The 21,153-nt window shown below is 41.5% G+C and overlaps 1 protein-coding gene across 21 annotated transcripts in view; it reads left to right on the top strand.

Moving 5' to 3' along the window:
• The window catches only part of DTNA (dystrobrevin alpha), a 310,433-nt gene that overhangs the window by 50,145 nt on the left and 239,135 nt on the right, over positions 1–21,153 (top strand). For 2 of the 21 annotated variants that reach the window (XM_073331265.2, XM_073331268.2), the window contains exon 1: positions 17,785–18,045. The exons of 17 other annotated variants lie outside the window; for them this stretch is intronic. In XM_073331265.2, coding sequence (XP_073187366.1) covers positions 18,029–18,045 — 17 coding nt within the window. In that variant the 5' untranslated portion in view covers positions 17,785–18,028. Of the gene's footprint in view, positions 1–14,248; positions 14,284–17,529; positions 17,650–17,784; positions 18,046–21,153 lie in introns of those variants that run through there. 2 more of the 21 variants (XM_073331269.2, XM_073331266.1) reach the window with 2 other exon arrangements.

Raw genomic sequence — 21,153 nt, 5'->3', positions numbered from 1 at the left:
CATAAAATGTTGCTGAATAAAAAATCTTTAAAAAAGGGAAGAAGGAGGATCCTGGGAACTACAGGCCAGTCAGCCTCACTTCAGTCCCTGGAAAAATCATGGAGCAGGTCCTCAAAGAATCAATCCTGAAGCACTTGCATGAGAGGAAAGTGATCAGGAACAGCCAGCATGGATTCACCAAGGGAAGGTCATGCCTAACTAATCTAATTGCCTTTTATGATGAGATTACTGGTTCTGTGGATGAAGGGAAAGCAGTGGATGTATTGTTTCTTGACTTTAGCAAAGCTTTTGACACGGTCTCCCACAGTATTCTTGTCAGCAAGTTAAGGAAGTATGGGCTGGATGAATGCACTACAAGGTGGGTAGAAAGCTGGCTAGATTGTCGGGCTCAACGGGTAGTGATCAATGGCTCCATATCTAGTTGGCAGCCGGTATCAAGTGGAGTACCCCAAGGGTCGGTCCTGGGGCCGGTTTTGTTCAATATCTTCATAAATGATCTGGAGGATGGTGTGGATTGCACTCTCAGCAAATTTGCGGATGATACTAAACTGGGAGGAGTGGTAGATACGCTGGAGGGGAGGGATAGGATACAGAAGGACCTAGACAAATTGGAGGATTGGGCCAAAAGAAATCTGATGAGGTTCAATAAGGATAAGTGCAGGGTCCTGCACTTAGGACGGAAGAACCCAATGCACAGCTTCAGACTAGGGATCGAATGGCTAGGCAGCAGTTCTGCGGAAAAGGACCTAGGGGTGACAGTGGACGAGAAGCTGGATATGAGTCAGCAGTGTGCCCTTGTTGCCAAGAAGGCCAATGGCATTTTGGGATGTATAAGTAGGGGCATAGCGAGCAGATCGAGGGACGTGATCGTTCCCCTCTATTCGACATTGGTGAGGCCTCATCTGGAGTACTGTGTCCAGTTTTGGGCCCCACACTTCATGAAGGATGTGGATAAACTGGAGAGAGTCCAGCGAAGGGCAACAAAAATGATTAGGGAACTGGAACACTTGAGTTATGAGGAGAGGCTGAGGGAGCTGGGATTGTTTAGCCTGCAGAAGAGAAGAATGAGGGGGGATTTGATAGCTGCTTTCAACTACCTGAAAGGGGGTTCCAAAGAGGATGGCTCTAGACTGTTCTCAATGGTAGTAGATGACAGAACGAGGAGTAATGGTCTCAAGTTGCAGTGGGGAAGGTTTAGATTGGATATTAGGAAAAACTTTTTCACTAAGAGGGTGGTGAAACACTGGAATGCGTTACCTAGGGAGGTGGTAGAATCTCCTTCCTTAGAGGTTTTTAAGGTCAGGCCTGACAAAGCCCTGGCTGGGATGATTTAACTGGGAATTGGTCCTGCTTTGAGCAGGGGGTTGGACTAGATGACCTTCAGGGGTCCCTTCCAACCCTGATATTCTATGATTCTATGATTCTAATTGCTCTACGACTTTAGATCAGTGATCCCATCTAATTCAGTTTTTTGTCCCTGACAGTGACTGGGGTCAGATGTTTCTAAAGAAAGCACAAGAAACCTTGTAATGGGCAATTATGGAATAACCTACTAAAAGGGGAAGTTTCTTCCTAATCCTTGACAATTAGTGGTTGGTTTATGGTTGGCTTTCTTAAAGCACAAAGATTTATATCCCATCTCTTTAAAAAAACTAAAACCAAAAGTTTATAATATAATCCTTGATGGTCTCATGATCCATATAAGTGTCTAACTTTTTTCTTAATCCTACTAAACCTTGGTTCCAATGATACCTTGGTGTGGAGAGTTCTACTAAGCTCTGTGTTTTATTTTCTCCATTTTAAAATTGTTGTCTTTCAATTTCATTAAACATCCTGTTGCTCTTGCATTGTGAGAGGGTAAACATGAACATTTAATCTCCCTTTCTTATAACATTCATTATTTTGGATACCTCTGTGATATTCCCTCTTATTTGTCTCCTACCTAAACAAAACGGTACTAATCTTTGTTCATACAGAGGCCTTTCTATGTTTCTAATGATTAATGTCATCCATCTCTGAACTCCTTCTATTACTCCTCTGTCCTTTTTGAGCTAGTGTTGCCAGAACTGAACATGGTATTCCAGGAGAAGGCATATTAGATTTCTAGCCATTATTTGTAAATGATGAGAATTTCCATACACCCCTTAAATGCAGAGCTGTACACTTTACATTGTCACTATTATCACCAATGGTATGTATTTGAGTTAAAACAGGTGGTATAGTTGGTCTGCAATCACGCCGGGAGAGGATCGTACATTCATTCTGTCTCAATGATGGATTTGTCTGACTTGCTCCAACTAGAGCTGACTTTGTTCCCACACAATGAAAAGTCTTAAAATAGAAAACAAAAGAGAGCAAAGAAGAGTTTTCATTATTTACCAGGCAGGTAGACTCCATCCCTTTTGTAAGGAAGCTTCTTTTGTCTTCTTTGATTTATTCACTTTTCATTCAGCAAAATTTTCATCTTTGTGCTTGCCAGTGATTCAGATGCTGGGGCTGATTAAAAAGACTTATGGATCCCCCCTTCTTTTCTCTTAAGTTAGTTGATTTCCTGTTCAATAGACTGAGTAAAAGCTACTCTCCAAGCTATTTTGCTTATTATTTTCATGACAGTAGCGATTAGGTCCCAGCCAAGATCATTGTCCCGCTGTTCTAAGCACTGGATAAGACATAGTAAGCTAGTCCCTGAGTCCCTGCCCTAAAGAATTTACAGTCTAAAGACACAAGGCAGACAGATGGTGGGGAAAAAAGATGTGTTGTCCTCACATCACAGATTGGGAATTGAGGCAAAGAGCCTTCACCAAGGTCACAGAGGAAGTCTGTGACATTGCTGAGAATTGGACCCAAGTATCCTAGGTCCCAGTGCAATATCTTAACCACAGACCCTCCTTCCTCTACTATATTCAGCCACATTTGTAAGAGAGCCACTTTGATTACAACACAGCCAGCGTTGAAGCTATGTACTTATTTGGCTGACCGTGGTGCCCAGTAACTGCCTGCACTTTGGAACGGTATTGCAGTTACACAAATGTTAAATCTCACAAAACAGCCTTCAAATCACTCCAAAGGCATTGATGGACATCCCAGCCTTCCCATGAAAGCAGCGGAGATGTCTACCGTTTTGTGACCCCTGAGGAGTTCATACAGTGCATACAAAGAAAGCAAGCTAATCTAAAAAGGGATCCGTAGATTACTATAAACATCCACTGCTGACAACATGAGAAAATGAGGAGTCCTGGGCTACAGTGCAGGCTAAAAATTTTGTATACAGCCCTTGGGTATTGTATATTGGTTATATTTTTAGGGCCAAGTTGTGACATTTAACTACTGGCCTGCACTGGGCGGTGAGGTAAAGCTGCACAGCCCCAGGTGGAGCTCAAGCAGAGACACTTCCTCCCAGGGCACAATCCCTATCACAGTTCCATGGCATGCAGAAGGAGTGTACAGTCTGCACCAGCCCCTTTGGGTGATGCAGCCTGTCTCGCCTCTTCGTGACCAGCTGGTGTCAAGTCTGTGGACAGCCATACGTAGTGGTCAGAGTCAGAGCCCACAGCGAAGAGTCAGCTTGGTCAGGATAGCAGGAGATCAGAAGCCGGAGACAAACTGGAGATCAGAACCACAAGTCAGAGGTCAGGAGTCAAGCTAGGTCAGGACACTGGGAAGTCAAGCCTGGGAAAAAGGAGGCACAAGATACACAGTCCTGAGCATGACGGATCCCACTTGTTCAGACAGCTTCCTGTTCCTGGCTTAAATAGGGCCAGCAGGCTAATCAGTTGCTCTGTGACTCTGCCAATAGTATCTCAGGGCAGAGCCTCAACCTGGGGCTGGCCTTCATGGGTCCTGGGTGAGCAGTTGGCAGCAGGTTGCCAAGTGGAGGGTTGAAGCGTGGCTGCTCCTGTGGACCTGGGTTTGAGGCCAATGGGTCACCATGACAGCTAGCACTGTAGTGTGATATAGAGTGGGGCTGGCTCCATGGACTCTCTTCCTTCCCATCCTTCTGGGAGAAAAATGTACCACCCAGGAGTACATGAAGGGAATATCCCCTTGTAAAAGGGCAAGAAAGGAACAAACAGAAAGGGAAGAAGGGGCAGCAGGCAGAAGGTTTCTTAGGTTCCACCCCTTTGTGCAAGCATATTTAAACCCAGGGACAACCCTGAGCAGTGTTGGAAAAACAATTCCCTTTGTATTCTTAACCTGAAGCTCATATTTTATTTACTTTGAGTACCAATATCTGCACGACATGTATGGTTTGAAAAGCTGTCTCCTGGATTGCATGACATGCCTCGAGGAACCTGAATGCCTATCAATATTGTCACGTCATCTCTTTTTTTTATAAAATAATACGGATAACCGGAAAAGTGAAATATGATGGTGTCCTAGAGAAAAGTCCTTTCATTATCCTCACCATCATTGTGCCTGTGGATATGTTAACTGACTACTGTATGTATGGGAAAGCATGCCTTTAATAAATCTATCCCAGCTGCCTTTAATTTCAACTCCCCACGGCATTCAGTGTTCATTCACAAAGTCCTGGGGCAAGGGTTCTGTAGCAGAAACCATAATAGTTTACATTGTAGTGTCTAGGGCTCTTATATCGACTGTACGGTATTCAAAGCTGAGAAAAAAATAATTCTTTCTTTCATTTGGGATAAAAACACCACTGATTTAGGAAACACATGATGAAGCACTGTAATACAGGAACATGTTCATTCAGGACAGTTACCTGCCATCTGAGTGACAGTAAAACTGCCTGTTGTGTCTGAGTGCTGTTTGTGTGGGTTTTATAATGGCGTTTCTTTAAGGAGACACCGTTAAGATAAGATAAGTTTTTTTTAAAGTCCTAACCTCGGCTAATAGTGTTACCTCAGATTAACAACAATAGAAGGATTTATCAAATATAACTTTTCACCATCCATGCTGTTAACTAACTTTTTTTACTTTTTGTACACCAGTGAAACTAGATCTAACTGGTTCTTGACAGTGCTAGTTCAAGCAAATCTGGGCAACCTGAATTGGGCCCAGTGTGCCCAGACTGAAACCAAATTCTGCCCTTATTTGCACTCATGTAAATCTGGAGTAACTTCACTGAACTGGATTATTTCCACCTGCAGCCTACCCCAGATCTGCACACACATGTTACCTTCCACGTGAAGATCTCCCCATTCTCCTATTGGGGGGCAGCTGCTTTAAACGTGAAATTTTAAACAGCGCTCAGCATTGCCCTAACCCTGCTACCATTGAAATTAAGAGAATTTAAATTGACTTCACTGGGAGCAGAGTTAGGCCAATGCTGAGCACTTCTGAAAATCCCATGCTAAATATTCACAAACTACTGAACCAGTTTTCTTCAAACTTGCCTTGTTCGATAGATCCCATTGATATTTAATCAAGCCAAGCCTGATGACTGTAAGTAGTGTGGTACAATTCACTTTATGAAGGTTCTATAGGAAACACCAATTTTTTTGTATTTTGTTAACTGATAAATAATAAGAGATAATATTTTAAGGCATACGAACAAGGGAACACAGCTGAACACTTAATTGTAACATTGCATTTCCACACTTCAGTAATTTATTACTCAATATCAGCATGGTACTAATAGTAGTTTTGAGGGTTTTCTTGTATAGAGTATTTATAATTTCACTGAAAGTGTGAAATCTGTGTATGATGATTCTTTCGAGGCAAACAAATCTGAATTGGTGCATTCTACTCCAACCTTCTTCATCCCTTTCATGTCCACATTCTCTTCCTAGAACTATTGCATGATAAATAAAGTATTTCATATATTTATTCCTTCCCATTTGGGTTACTTTGTACTTTCTCACAAAACTTGTTAAAAAGATGATTTCTGTCTTTGAATCATAGAAGCATGGAATATCAGGGTTGGAAGGGACCTCAGGATGTCAGCTAGTCCAGCCCCCTGCTCAAAGCAGGACCAATCCCCAACTAAATCATCCCAGCCAGGGCTTTGTCAAGCCTGACCTTAAAAACCTCTAAGGAAGGAGATTCCACCACTACCCTAGGTAACGCATTCCAGTGCTTCACCACCCTCCTAGTCAAAAAGTTTTTCCTAATATCCAACCTAAACCTCCCCCACTGCAACTTGAGACCATTACTCCTTGTTCTGTCATCTGCTACCACTGAGAACAGTCTAGATCCGTCCTCTTTGGAACCCCCTTTCAGGTAGTTGAAAGCAGCTATCAAATCCCCCCTCATTCTTCTCTTCTACAGACTAAATAATCCTAGTTCCCTCACTCTCTCCTCATAAGTCATGTGCTTCAGCCCCCTAATAATTTTTGTTGCCCTCCGCTGGACTCTTTCCAATTTTTCCACATCCTTCTTGTAGTGTGAGGCCCAAAACTGGACACAGTACTCCAGATGAGGTCTCACCAATGCCGTTCCTCGATCTGCTGGCAATGCTCCTACTTACATAGCCCCAAATTCCGTTAGCCTTCTTGGCAACAAGGGCACACAGTATCCAGCTTCTCGTCCACTGTAACCCCTAGGTCCTTTTCTACAGAACTGTTGCCTAGCCGCTTGGTCCCTAGTCTATAGCAGTGCATGGGATTCTTCCATCCTAAGTACAGGACTCTGCACTTGTCCTTGTTGAACCTCATCAGATTTCTTTTGGCCCAATCCTCTAATTTGTCTAGGTCCCTCTGTATCCTATCCTACCCTCCGGCATATCTACCACTCCTCCCAGTTTAGTGTCATCTGCAAACTTGCTGAAGGTGCAATCCACACCATCCTCCAGATCATGAATTTGAAACTGTCTCAAATCTAGTTTGGATTATTAAAAAATCAGCAGATCAAATGGAGAAGTTTGATATAACTGAAAAATTACTCTAAAGATCAGCTGAGAACTAATATGGAGCCTAAATATATCTTTTTAAAGTACAAGATCTCCAATGGATTCATAGGAAAGCTTGTATGGCAATTGCTGATGTGAATTATGGCTTGTATCTAACATGGCAGTTTCTCTACCTTCAAAAATATTGTGTACAATACGTTTATTGACTGTTCACATTCAGGTTGTTACAGGTTAAAAAATCATCCTCTCTGTAAATCAGACTGTTAATTTCCAAAATATTAACTAAATCCTTTTTTTATTTCCCCATTTTTGTTTAAACTTCATTTTTTAAATCCACCATGGCATTTGTGTTTTTTTCCTTTTGATGCCTGCAATGAACCACAGGATGTGAAGCATTTATTGACTATATTATATAACTTGTCATTCTACAGCTATCAGCAACTATGCCTGGCCAGCTTCAAGTGAATTTCTTCACAGAGTGAGCAGTGCAGCTAATCACGACATCCATCTTTATCTTAAGATGAGATCATTATCTATAATAAGACACCAATTGTAAAGAAAGGAGTTCAAGCTCAAGAAAAGGCATTTTCTGCTACCTGCTTTCCACCATTCTAGGACTGTGGGGTTAGCTTCCTGCCAGAAAGTAGAGAGAAAGAGTCAAAGCTTTAAACACATAAAAATCTGTTAAGCATCATCTCATTGTTTTTTTCATCGGTCCTGATTTTCTTTATCCTCTTTTCAGATCTGTCTGTGTCTGTCTGTCCTGTGCTTATGAAAGATATCAGACAGCCCCAAATACTGACATTTGGGTTTTATCTACAGAACTGGTACAGCAGAGGGAGCAAGCTTCCTTCAGATTATTTAGTCCATCTGCTTCAACCTTGGCTTGGACCTTTAGGAGAGAGAGAATACTTCAGTCTAAAACTGTGGTTCCCAAACTGGCTTTTGGGAACCACTGAGGGTTCGCGAAATGTTACGGGGGGGGCGGTCCTCAGGAAAAAAATCCCTAATGGTGGACAGAGTTGTCCCTAGGGATCCCGGGCACCATGGGGCCAGCAGCCCAGAGCCCCTGGACTTCCAAGAGCTAAGCAGATCAAAGCAAGCATATCTATCACTCTGAGGAGATTTAAACTTCAAGACTGCTTATAAGAAATGGAAAGGGAGGTGGATATTTTTTGCAATTTTTAAAATTAAATAGGCAGCTGGTATTGTTTTAAAAATTATTGTGAAGAACAAGTTTAAGCTTTGTTGTAACGTGCGTTGTTTGCCCGGACTGCTCAAGACCTGAATGCTCATTGTTTTCCCTTCTTTCCCAAGCTCTTCCACTGGGAGGTTGAATAAAGTTAATATCAAATTTTATATTAGAGAATTAGTGAGAGGCTGTTTTGTTTGTTTTGTTTTATTCATGGGCCAAGTAGAAGAGAGGTTCATTTGAATTGTTTCAGGGATTATCCCCTTTCCATTCTGGACAGTTGTGTGTGTGTAAATGTATTTATTTGCCTGCCTGCCTGCCTGCGTACGTTCCTACTTAGTCCTGCCATGAGTGCAGGGGACTGAACTAGATGACCTCTCGAGGTCCTCTCCAGTCCTATGATTTTATGACTCTGACTTTGGCCAGATTTACACTAAGAGCCTTTGGTCATCTGTCCAGGCAAAAATAAACAAATGGCATTTGTTGCTTCTGCTGTGCTAGAACATACTGGGAGTCTTTCTTCTGTGTGGAAGACAGCGCTTCATTGATAACTGTGCTTTAGATTCAAGGATGAGTGAGGACCATTTGCTTGACAAAGCAATTCTCACTCTGCTCTTGATCTCTGATGAGGCTAGTTTTAGTGCTTTGATTTGTGCTTACTCAGGCCGTTCTGTCTCTCTCTCAAGCGAGGATTGCAGCGTGGTGTCTCCTTTAGTAGTGTGATGCTTTATGCCAAGCGGTCTCAAACTTCATTGCACCGTGACCCCATTCTGACATCAAAAATTACTACATGACCCCAGGAGGGGGGACTGAAGCTTTAGCCCACCCAAGCCCCGCTGCCCCGGGTGTGGGGGCCAAAGCCAAAGGGCTTCAACCGTGGATGGGGGGGTCTGTAATGTGAGCACTGCCACTCAGGGCTGAAGCCGAAGCCTGAGCCCCTTGGGCTTCAGCTTTGGCACCGGCGGTGGGGCTCAGGCTTTGGCTTCAGCCCCAGGCGGTGGAGCTCCGACTTCAGTTTCAACCCTGGGCCCCAGCAAGCATAATGCCAGCCTTAGCGACCCCATGAAAACATGGTTGCAAATCACCTTGGAGTCCCAACCCACAGTTTGAGAATCGCTGCTTTATGCTGTCTTCACATCCTTGTGTATGTGTGCTTGGTTGCAGTGGAACCTTTAGAGCAACAAAGATTCCTACTGTGCTCAGGTGAAAGGAGTCATGTGCTGTAGTTAGCACTGCATTGAAACTTTTAAATTGTCTTTTTTCGTAGACTTTTTTATAGTTGCCACTTTCGGCCTTTTGAGACATGGAATCAACAGTTGACGATATGCTTTTGTTACTTATCCACAGGCCCCTCCAGCACAGAAAAGACTTAGTGCTCAGTGGTATGGGACTCTGTGTACCCATACTAATGATTTATTTTCTATAGACCACTTATTTCTTTCAATTTTATAAAGTCAAAAATTCACCTACCACAAACTATAGTGTTTGAAATTTTATTGTATTTTAGAGACATTAGATCTTGGGTTTGCCTATCAATGTGGTCAGTTTCCAAATAGAATTTTCTCCTCATTGCAGTGGCAGATTTAGAGTTAGTGGGACCCTGTGCGCAGCTTCATTTTTGGCCCCCCCCTTGGGACCCAGCCAAGAAAAAGAACATTCTCTCTTATCTCTCCCCCTCCCTGTTTTCATTCTTTTTTTTCTTCATCCTCCTCCTATATTATAAGTAATGGGAAGTAAATGAAAATAAAGTGAGGTACCTTGATTGGGGCAGGGGATTGGGGTGCAGGAGGGAGTGTGGGGGCAGTCTCTGTGAGGAAGTTTGGGTTCTGGGTTCTGGGCTGGGGCAGGGGGTTGGGGGTCAGGAGGGGAGCAGGTGTGTAGTGCTTACCTTGGGTGGCGCGGCTCTCAAAGACACCGGCACCCCCCCCCCCGACAGTGGTTCCTAGGCGGTGGGGGAGGGTATCTCAGTGTGCTGCTGCCCCCACAGCTCCCATTGGCCACAGACACTCCCACCCCCCACCCCCTTCAGGGGCCACAGGGACATGCCGGCCGCTTCCGGGAGTGAAGCAGCATGGAGACAGGGAGGCAGAGTGGGCAGGGAGCCAGGGGTGCGCAGCTTCTGGGAGCGGCATGGGGCAACCAGCCACAGCATGCACGCAGCCTACCTGCCTGAGCCCTGCTGCGCCGCTGGCCGGGACTCAGGGGGCAGGTTGTCAGATATTTGTCCTGCATTTTGGGGGGCCCCCTGTCATTGGGGTCCCCATTGCCACCAAATGGTTTATTTCATGGTAAATCCACTCCTGCCTCATGAGTGTTTGGAGCAGGTGTAACTGAAGCACGAGTTCTCTGGTAGTTCTGTCAGGGAAACGTTGACACTTAGTTTCTAAAGACTAGCTTTTTCGGTACAGTGCTGGTCTTATTGCCTTGATATAAAACTGTATCAAAATGTAGTAAGTGAGTTTCAAACAAATTGAGTGTACAGCTATATCTGGTAAATAATGGTTTTGGAAAGTACAAGATATGTTCTCATGGTCTTTCAGTAGCTTCTGGTTTCTTCTTTATATTTTGTTGTATTTTGTGGCTGGGTCAGTAGCAAGCAGTGTTATCATGGCCTCATGCAGATTTGATAAGCTTTGCCTCTTGTAGAAAAGAAAGTGCTCACTGTTTCTATGGCATCTCTTGGGTTGGCAGAAAGGGTGCTAGGAACTACTCTGTATGCTTTTTCCATTTTTGTTAGTTTGCTTGCTGAAAGATGTGGAGAGAATACTAGTATCTTTTAAAAAGTTGGGTAATGTTGGATTTTTTTAATATAATAAATGCTGTATTTTACTAAGGAATAGATTTTTTTTAAAGCTGTGTCTGATATGTATTTGGCAAATAGCTCTATAACACTAATCCTCCTCTTTGTCACTCTGAGACAGAAAGCTGTTCCATTCATGGCTCCTAATTAGCTGGAAAAATACTTGCTTGGTATAACTAAGAGTGTGTTTGGTCCCTGAGCATTTGGTTGTTAGCCTGCTGAGGACCTTGGTTTAGCACCATAGTCTGATGGCTCATGCATGCCGCATTGTAATCTTGCAAAATTTGTATGATTCTGGTGCATAACAGGGTCTCTTTACATAAACTGGGAAAACTTAATATTGTTAATCAAGAAGGGCTGCATCTTTAGAAGCAATGAGGATTTAGAAAATGGTGTTAGCCATTCGATGAAGGGAGGGAATGAGATCTGTGTTTTAAAAAGAGGGCTTGATCTTCAGCTGCTCTGCCTTTCCACCTCCCTTGTTTCTAGGCAGCCAGGAGTAGAGCCAGCCCAAGCATAAGATAGAACAGCCCCAGGGCTGGTCTAACACTGGCTGGCAGGGTCTCCTAGAGGCCATTCTGGCCTAATATGCCCAAAACACAGCAAGATCTGGGCACACGCCATACAGATGCATCTCCATTTCAGACTATCTTGACATATCCACTATACAGAGATAGTGAGCAGGTGGCCTAAAGCCTGCTACCTGGAGAATCCTTAAATCAGGGGAATTATCAGCTGCTCCCATAAAGCAGCTTTACATCCTCTTTGAACTGCTGGAGAGGTGCGAATGGGATTAGTGTGGGCTGAACATGTGGCCCAATGTTTGGGAAATATATAAAAAGGGTAGACTTGCTTGAGAGTAAGCCATTTATTCATATTTTTCACTTCAACAAAATTAGTGACCTGAAAATATGATTCATTCTGGGGAGGTTACATTTGTGACCTGAGGCATCTTAAATTTATGCCACCATGATTGAATCCATACACAGAATCATAGAAATTGGAAATGAAGAAATCCAGTCCAACCCCTATCAATGCACGATTGCTCCATAAAGTAGATTGTAAAGTGCTTTGTCCCATCTGGTTATTAACATGTATTATTATTAATAATATAACTTGGATAGCACCTTAACTTTAAATATACTGTATAAGTATAGGATATGATTCTGCAAAACTGTTTAATAGGCTGGCAGGAGATGTTCCTACTGGAAAATGGTAAGTGGATTTTATTGACTCACTGGTGAAGGTGGGTCAGTAACCCACCTGGATATTAAAGAGGTCAGAGTGGCTGAGTAGTTCTTGGGGAGGAACTCTGAGCCTCAGAGTGGATTGTGGAGGAGCTTGTCTAGATTAATTTAAAGTAACCATGAATAAAGTCAAATGGGGATATGTTTGGATCACATGGTGGAAGGCTCCTACTCACAACTTACTCTTAAAGAAGCTAGTTGAGGTGTTCACTGGACCATTAATTTTGAGTAAGGGCAGGTCTACACTACAGCCAGGATCGACGCTCTGAGATCAATCCACCGGCAGTCCATTTAGCAGGGTCTAGTGAAGACCCACCAAATCGACAGCAGATGGCTCTCCAGTCGACCCCTGTACTTTACTACCGACGAGAAGAGTAAGGTAAGTTGATGGGGGAGTTTCTCCTGTTGACCCCCTCAGTGTAGACCCTGCGGTAACTCGACCTAAGGTACGTCGACTCCAGCTATGTTATTCACGTAACTGGAGTTGTTTAGCGTAGGTCGACTTACCGCAGTAGTGTAGACATAGCCTAAGTCTTGGAACACTGGGGAAGTTCCAGAAGTCTGGAAGAACACTAATGTGCCAATATTTTAAAAGGGGAAATGGAGTGACCTGGGTAATTATAGTCCTGTCAGTCTGACATCAATCCCGGAGCAGCTGATATGGGATTTTTTAAATAAAGAATTAAAGGAGGGTAATACGGTTAATGCCAATTAACATAGGTTTATGGAAAATATATCCTGTCAAACTAATTTGATTTTTTTATGAGATTACAAGTTTGGTTGATAAAGATTATAGTGTTGATGTTATAGACTACTCTCAAGCATTTGACTTGATACCACGCAACATTTTGATTAAAAAATTAGAACAATATACAATTAACACGGCACACATTAGATGTATTAAAAGCTGGCTAACTTATAGGTTTCAGAATGTGATTGTAAATAGGGAATCATCACTGAGCAGGTGTGTTTCTAGGGATTGGTTCTTGGTCCAACTCCATTGAATATTTTTATCAATGCCCTGGAAGAAAACATAAAATCATCACTGAAGTTTGCAGATGACACAAAAATTGAGGGAGTGGTAAAGAAGGAACAGGACAGGTCACTGATACAGAATTATCTGGATTGCTTGGTAAGTGGGCATAAGCAAACAATATGTGTTTTAATATGGCTGAATTTAAATGTGTACATCTAAGAACAAAGAATGTAGGCCACACTTACAGGATGGGAGACTCTATCTTGGGAAGCTGTGATTCTGAAAAAGATTTGGGTGTTGTGGTGGATAATGCACTGAACATGAGCTCCCAGTGTGTTGCTGTGGCCAAAAGAGCTAATGCAATCCTGGGATGCATAAACAGGAAATCTTGAGTAGGAACAGAGAGGTTATCTTACCTTTGTATTAATTACCACTGCTGGAATACCGTGTACAGTTCTGGTGTCTGCAATTCAAGAATGATGTTGATAAGTTGCAGAGGATTCAGAGAAGAGCCATAAGAATGATTAAAGGATTAGAAAACATGCTGTAAGTTGTAGATTAAAAGAGCTCAACCTCATAGATTTTAAGGCTTTAAGGCCAGAACGGATCATAGTGATCATCTAGTCTGATCTCCTGCACATGGCAGGCCAAAGAACCTCACCCACCCACTCCTGTAGTAGACTCCTAACCTCTGTCTGAGTTACTGAAGTCCTCAAATCATGATTTAAAGACTTCAAGTTACAAAGAATCCACCATTTACTCTGCCAAATATCAGATCAGTTAGACCCTGAGCATTTGGGCAAGACCCACCAGGCAGAGACGTGGGAAAGAATTCTCTGTAGTAACTCAGAGCCCTCCCCATCTAGTGCCCCATCTCTGGCCACTGGGGATTTTTACTACAAGCTGTCGCAGATGGGCCACATACGATTGTAGGCAGTCTCATCATTCCATTCCCTCCATAAACTTATCACGCCCAGTCTTGAAGTCAGTAGGTTTTTTGCCGCTGCTGTTCCCCTTGAAAGACTGTTCCAGAACTTCACTCCTCTGATGGTTAGAAATCTTCATCTAATTTCAAGCCTAAAGAGATTGATGGCCAGTTTATATCTATTTGTTCTTGTGTCAACATTGGCACTTAACTTAAATAACTCCTCTCCCTCCCTGATATTTATCCCTGTGATGTATTTGCAGAGAGCAATCCCCTCAACCTTCATTTGGGTACGCTAAACAAGCCGGGCTCCCAGAGTCTCCTCTCATAAGGTAGGTTTTCCATTCCTCTGATCATCCTATTTATCTCAACGCAGAGAAGATTAAGGGATGACTTGATTACAGTATATAACTACCTAGATGAGGAACAAATATTTGATAATTGGCTCTTCATTCTAGCAGAGAAAAGTATAACTCTATCCAGTGTCTAGAAGTTGAAGCTCGACAAATCAGACTGGAAATAAGGCAACACATTTTTAACAATGAGGATAATTAATAATTGGAACAATTCCAAGGGTTGTGGTGGATTCTCCATCACTGGCAACTTTGAAATCAAGAGTGGCCGTTTTTCTATAAAATATGGTCGAGGAATTATTTCGAGGAAGTTTGCTGGTCTGTGTTATACATGAGGTCAGAATAGATGATTGCAATGGTCCCTTCTGGCCTTGTAATCTGTGAATCTTATAAGCAATCCTCACTCAAGTCATCCCACTGAGGTTAATGGGACTACTTGTAAGAGCAAAGACTACTCTTGTGAGTAAGATTTGTGCAGGATATGGCCCATAGGGTAATTCGCATTCTCTGCTCCAGTGATCTCAAAATCTAAGATTGTCGAGACAAATAAATTCAAGACATTGGAAAACAAGAGAAGACAAGGAATAAATTTTGTGCACTTTGTAAATAGTTGAACACAAAGGGACAGATTGTGCCAATTAGGCACGGGCCTAAATTAGGGGTGGGACAACAGTCAGACTGTCCCCAGGCACAGGAGAGACTGTGACATGTCTATGCTTGTTTTTCCTATTAAGAAAAACTTGGTATCAGCATATAGTCTAATTATATATATCAATTCCAGTAGCATAATGAGCATTGATGTGCAATAATGCTTTGCAATTCTAAGCCTTGCATCCTGCTACAAGGTAAGTAAACTTTATTCACAGGTCACAATTTTGGGGAACTAAGACAAAGACAAGTTAAATGGCTTCTGCAATTCTACAATGACAAGCTTTTCATTTGGTGGCGTTTTTAAAGCTCTGTGTTCACATATGTGCAATGTTTGCTAAAGGTAGCAAAGGTTGGGGATTTGAAACAGCTTGTTTGACTCTTGAGGCGTCTTGTTGTCAGCTAGTACAGTCTTCAATATTTGTATATTACTGCCAGTTCTTCCAGAGTACTGAAACACAAATAAACTGTAGCAGACTCTAATTTGTGAGGAGCTTCTAGTTTAGTATATGTGGGACTTAAAGTGGAAATGGCTATGCAGTCCTTTGTTTTTATCAAACCTTACCTCCCCCAACTGCTTGCAGAAGGGCAGATGAGTAGTACAAGATTTGCACATTTTCAACAATGAGGACTGACAGCTGCGGTAATGGTTATTAGCTCACAGGAGATAGTGCAGGTGTACTGCCTTCCCTACAAATACACACATCTTTACATTCCTAAGATGACTGCCTTTTAGGTCTTGTCAGGAGAAATTTCTGTTGTCAGAGGATCAAGAGTCTCTACTGACTAATAGTCTTGGATATGTGCAGCAACAAAATGGTGATGTTTATTACCAGAGTGATATTCTGTGGAACTGTGGGCACTTTCCAGTATAGATTTGTAACCCACACACTTCCTGGGTGTGGTATTCTGTCCCTTCTAGTGGCACTGAGACCACTTAGAGATTAATGAGTCTGTTACAGCCTCAGATAAGGGCTAAATGGCTTTTAACTCATGCAGTAGAGGCTCAGGCATTTAGCTCCAGAGGTCCCAGTTTCAATCCTGACCACCGAGGTCTGTCAGTGTTACAGACTCACTTGCAAAAGCCTGAGCTGTTTTCTTTGTTAGCATGAATTATTGCAAATACATGGTAATTTTTGTTACTCAGACGGTTCAGTCCCTCAGCCCCAGTGTTCTGAAATATTTGGGACCTTGTCTGAGCTACAAAATAGAGCCAGTGCTGACAACAGTTTTTTTCAGCTGAAGTGGTGCTGAGCACAGTTTGTCTACACTTGTCTACAGTTGAACTTGGCCTGTGTTCAGCAGTGGTTCAGCTGAAAACTTGGTTAGCGTCTCTTATCAGCAACAGTTCTATTTTGTAGATCAGACAAAGGCCTAAGACTCTGTAAAATGTAAAGCTTTGCTATGTTATCATTGTGTGCAAATTGGCTTGACTACAAATTGACATTTTTCAAGATACATCTGAAAATGTTCAGTAATTCAAATGCTTTACCCAGAATCTTGTGGCTTGTTGCATTCTCACTTAGTGTGACGTTTGAGATAAGAAACTCTTGTTTGCAACCAATATCTAACTGAATGCATATTTACAAATTAAAAAATGGGTAATATTAAAGGGTTTGTATCGGCACGCATGACTGCTGATTATTGCTATTATCTGCTAATATTATTGACTTTCTGGGTTGTCACCTTGTATGCTATCATTAATCAGCTGTCTGTATATTTCATATGCAGTATCAGGGTGCTGGCTTCTGAACAAATATGCAATTTGTGGTAGTAATTTATCCGTAGGCAGATACAAATTTACTAAGGGGTATTTCCTAGATGTTTTGTGTTTGATATCTGGTAAGATGATCTTTTTGTTTTTTACACACTGTCCCTCCATATAGATCTCTCTGCACAGGCAGGGCTGCTGTAAGCTTCCAAATACGATCTCCTGCCAAAGCCTGATATGACAACTATGTGAAACAGCACAGAGAGGTTGAGAGGCTCCTCCTTCCCTCCCTCTGGAACTGCCTGCGTTAGTAACCATTTGTAGATAATGCTGACTTGTGATCTTATTTCATAGAGATATATAATCAGTGATTCCAGGATTCAAACTCAAAGGCATTGCCGTTGACTAATATTAGACCTGGCACAAGCAATACTATCAGCTACCTCTCCACTGCCCATAGGCAGGCATTGACAGTTTGCCATTTCAGTTTTGATGTGCTGCGACAGCATGTTTTCCAAATCCTATGTATTTTTAAAACAGGTTTGAAAGGAAGGCTTGGATTTTTTTAGTTTATGCAAGCTAAGTTAGTTTCCTAACTGTAAAACACCATGTTCAGTGGAAAATGTGATTAAAATTGCAATTTGATTTCTGTAAATAGTGCTTCTTGTAATTTGTAAAAGAGGGGGTTGTTTTATTTAAATGAATACCTTTAAAAATCCTGCGTGCAGACTACATTGTATTAATTTTGCAGGTTTAGTGTTCTGAGAAACAGAATAGCTGTTGAGCGCTGTTGCTGCAGGCTCTCAGGAATGTCAGTCACAGAACATTCCTTCCCTGGGCAGCCAAGTTTGGAAGTCAGTTAATTCCTGGGTGCAAAAGAGTGTGTCTGTGTGGAGGGGAGACAATGAGAACAGAAGGCTTTGTTTTCCGTGTCTGTCTATAACAACACTCGGTGAAAGCATCTCCTTTCATCCTGCAGAAGACAGGTAAAAGACAGCTGAATGAATCTGTATTAGACATCTAATCTAAGAGGAAGTAGAAAAATCGTGGGGGTGAGTATGGGGGTGGAGTGGCAGGGGAAGAGAGAAAGGGAGTGTACCAGAGTGCCTGTGATTGGTAAGCTTTGCAAAGGCATCTGCCAGCCGGACTTCAGTGGAATGTGAAACCAAATCATTTACAAGTTAAAGATAGACACAGAATACACAGCATGTTGAGCCAGGATTAAATTCACCCCTCTCTGCCGAGCTTCTCACAGAGTTCTGTTTTGTCAGCTTTCCTCTGTCTACGTTAAGGACTTTATTAGTACTTCTTTAAATATAAAACAACTCTGGATTCATTGGAATTATTAAGGTGGCATAGGAAATCATGGTGCATACTGAAGGGTAAGTAGAAAGTTGTCTTTTGGATACAACTTCATTACAGCAAGTTCATGGGGCTTTTCTGTCTTGGGATTCATGACAGTTCAGCAGTATATTTAAGATGAGATATGTTTTTAGGTAATGTTCCTTGTTGCCATTCATGACTTATTTGGATTTTATGTTTCAGTGAGCTGGAATTACACAACTGTACTTGTTTTGACATGTTTAATACATTTTACCCTTTCATAATCTCAGCTTTATAACTGTGAATGGAGTTTTCCTGCGATTTTTTCCCTACCCATGCTTTTAGTCTATTCATTGGTAAGATTTGCTGTTTGTTGTAAATCGTGCTTCACCAAAGTTGAAATAACCTTATTTTTCCATGGTTAGAAGGAAGGTAATCATTACTGTAGTGTTCTTGTGATTGTGAATTGTTCATTGTTTCATTTATCTGCCATTTTCTAATGTGTAAATTGTGAACACAACACAGGTTTCATTACTTACGCTAGTCCTCTTGTCTCCTTTCCCCTCTCCCTGCAAATGCTATTACTTGTCATTGTACAGCTTTCACTGTGGGCTGTTTTTGTTTTCTCTGAACAAAGTCATTTTTAGGTTAATTCAAAAATATGGTGATATTTCCTTAAAAAGTGTGGAAATATAGAAAGGTTTAGGATGCCATTGTTCGGTTTAACAATTTATCAAAAATAAGTAGGTACTATATCTCACAGATGTGCCGTTTTATTGAGCAGAGATACTTTGAGCTTTTGTTTAAATAATTTCTTATATGTTTCTGACAAAGCTGATGGTTTTTGTATGAGACAAAATGGGCTTTTTAGTATCAGAAAGTCAGCAAGGCGTTTGTTTCCTAGTAAGAACTTATATTCCAAGGATTTCATATAAAACTGATATTTTATCAGAATTTTGGAAGTGCATTTTTCAGCATACTGTGTGCAAATTTGACTTTTGTAAAATGTAACTCCTGGCTTAAACTTTTGAGTCAGCATACCCAAACTTATACAGAATTTCTTTGGCATAAATGCTGCCCATAATAGTCGTGGGGAGCAGGGTACTTTTTATAGAGAAATAAAAATCCTGCCATTGTTGCTTATAAACAGAGTGTAGCTTAAGAGTTATTTAATGCTACAAGTCAGTCTTTGCCTTGCAAAATATACTGAGCTGCACTTGACTGAAATAGAAACATCTCTCTTTCATTCGAAGGAAAGATGAGGTACCTAGTAGCTGTTACCCCTTTGCTGATTGACTCATTTCATTTATATCAGTCAACTTTGCAGAATTTTATAATATCGTTGGAATTTTTTGTGTCAGCAAGTCAAATAAAAGATAATTTCTGCTTTGATTATGTAGGTTGTATTGAATTGCATGAATTAAATCAAGAGGTGGGGGCGTGGGAGAAACTGCAGAACTCTTAAGGCAAATCTGAAAACAAATGTAAGAGGAAGTAATGACAAATACACTACTGTGGTGTTGGGGCAGATGCTCAGCATTGAAGTCCGTGGAGCTATGACGGTTCACACCCACTGAGGATCTGTCCCATGGAGCTCTTGTAGCTAGGTCTTATTCTACAATGGTTATTTACATTATAGCATCATTGTAAAAAAGTATTATTTCTTAGCTGATGAAACATAAAGGAACAGACGTAACCTTGACAAGAAAGGATGGTATTGGGAGTGAAGCAATGAATTGGGACATAGGAGATCTCTGTGTCTTTGGACAAGTCATATAATCTCTTAAAGCCCCTGTGAAAAGAACAATAATACCTTTCTCACATACTTTGTCCATTTTGTCTATTTAGATTGCAAGATCTACGGGCCAGGAACTGTCTTTTACAGTGCCTAGCACAATAGGGTTCTGTTCTCAGGTGGGGCCTCAAGGTACAATTGTAATACAAATATAAAAAGAGACTAGGGTTGTTGGCTTTCTAGATGAGTGTGTGGATTTCTGTGGTTTTTTGTTAGCTTCCAAACTTGAAAGAGGGAGGCTGACAATTAGAGCTGAGAGAAAATCAGAATTTCCATCTCTTGAGAAATTCTGATGTTTTAATAATTTTGTTTTCATCTCAAATTGGGATGAAAAATGTTGATATTTCAACTTGTCATGGAACAAAATATTCCTAAAAATGTTGAAAACATGAAACATTTTGTTTTGACATTTTTGATCAAAATCAAACTTTATGGAGAGACAAGGTGAGTGAGGTAATATCTTTTATTGGACCAGCTTCTGTTGCTGTGAGAGAGAAAATTTTGAGTTATACTGAGCTCTTCTTCTGCATCAAACATTTTGACGTTTCCAAAATATTTTGCTTCAGTTTGTTGAATGTTTTATTTTGAGTCAGTTCAACATTAAATTTCATTGCTCTATTGTGGTGTTTTGCCTCACAGGAGTTGTAGTACTGAAGCATGATATCCCCATTCTTCCTTATGGGTGAGGCTCCTTGGCTGGACTATCACCCATGAAGCATCCACAGTCACGTAACACCCATGATGCACCATACAGCTTTGTCAGAGGGAAGTCCATATTGCATCCTGGGAGATGTAAACCCCTAAGGAATCTAGCCCATATGAGAGAATGGGAGCCAAAACTACAACTTCCACGAGGCAATGCTCACAATAGAGAAATGTGTGGGTGGGGGTTTACACATTAAACATTTTGGGTCAGTTCAACACAATGAAATATTCCAAATTCAGTTGAACTCACTTGAAACAAAATATTTCATTTAGAGTTTTCCAATGAAAAATTGAGAATTATTGACAAAATTGAAATTTTCCAATGGAAAATTTTGATTGTGCAGAAACTGCATTTTTCTGTTGGAAAATCGTTATGATGGAAAAATCCTGACCGGCTCTGCAGATAATATTGTAGTGAACCAGCTGGTTTATATGTGTTTTACTGAGCTCTAGTGGAAGGGATTAACTATTGCTGTAACTTTGCAATACTGTCACCTAGTGAAGATTCTCTATCTTGAGTGGTAGAGACTTGTGCTTTTGGAGCAGGAAGTTCACCATGGAAGTCACCATGAACTTCTGAATGGCTATGGTGTGAGACACAGGGAGAACCATGCAATCCAAAGTGGCTATGGATTAGTTATATTTTGTATTAAAGTCTATTAATCCA

This window comes from Lepidochelys kempii, chromosome 2, assembly GCF_965140285.1.
Source record: "Lepidochelys kempii isolate rLepKem1 chromosome 2, rLepKem1.hap1, whole genome shotgun sequence".
NCBI lineage: Eukaryota > Metazoa > Chordata > Testudines > Cheloniidae > Lepidochelys > Lepidochelys kempii.
The sequence above is the reverse complement of the archived record's forward strand: the minus strand, read 5'-3'. Positions and strand labels throughout refer to the sequence as shown.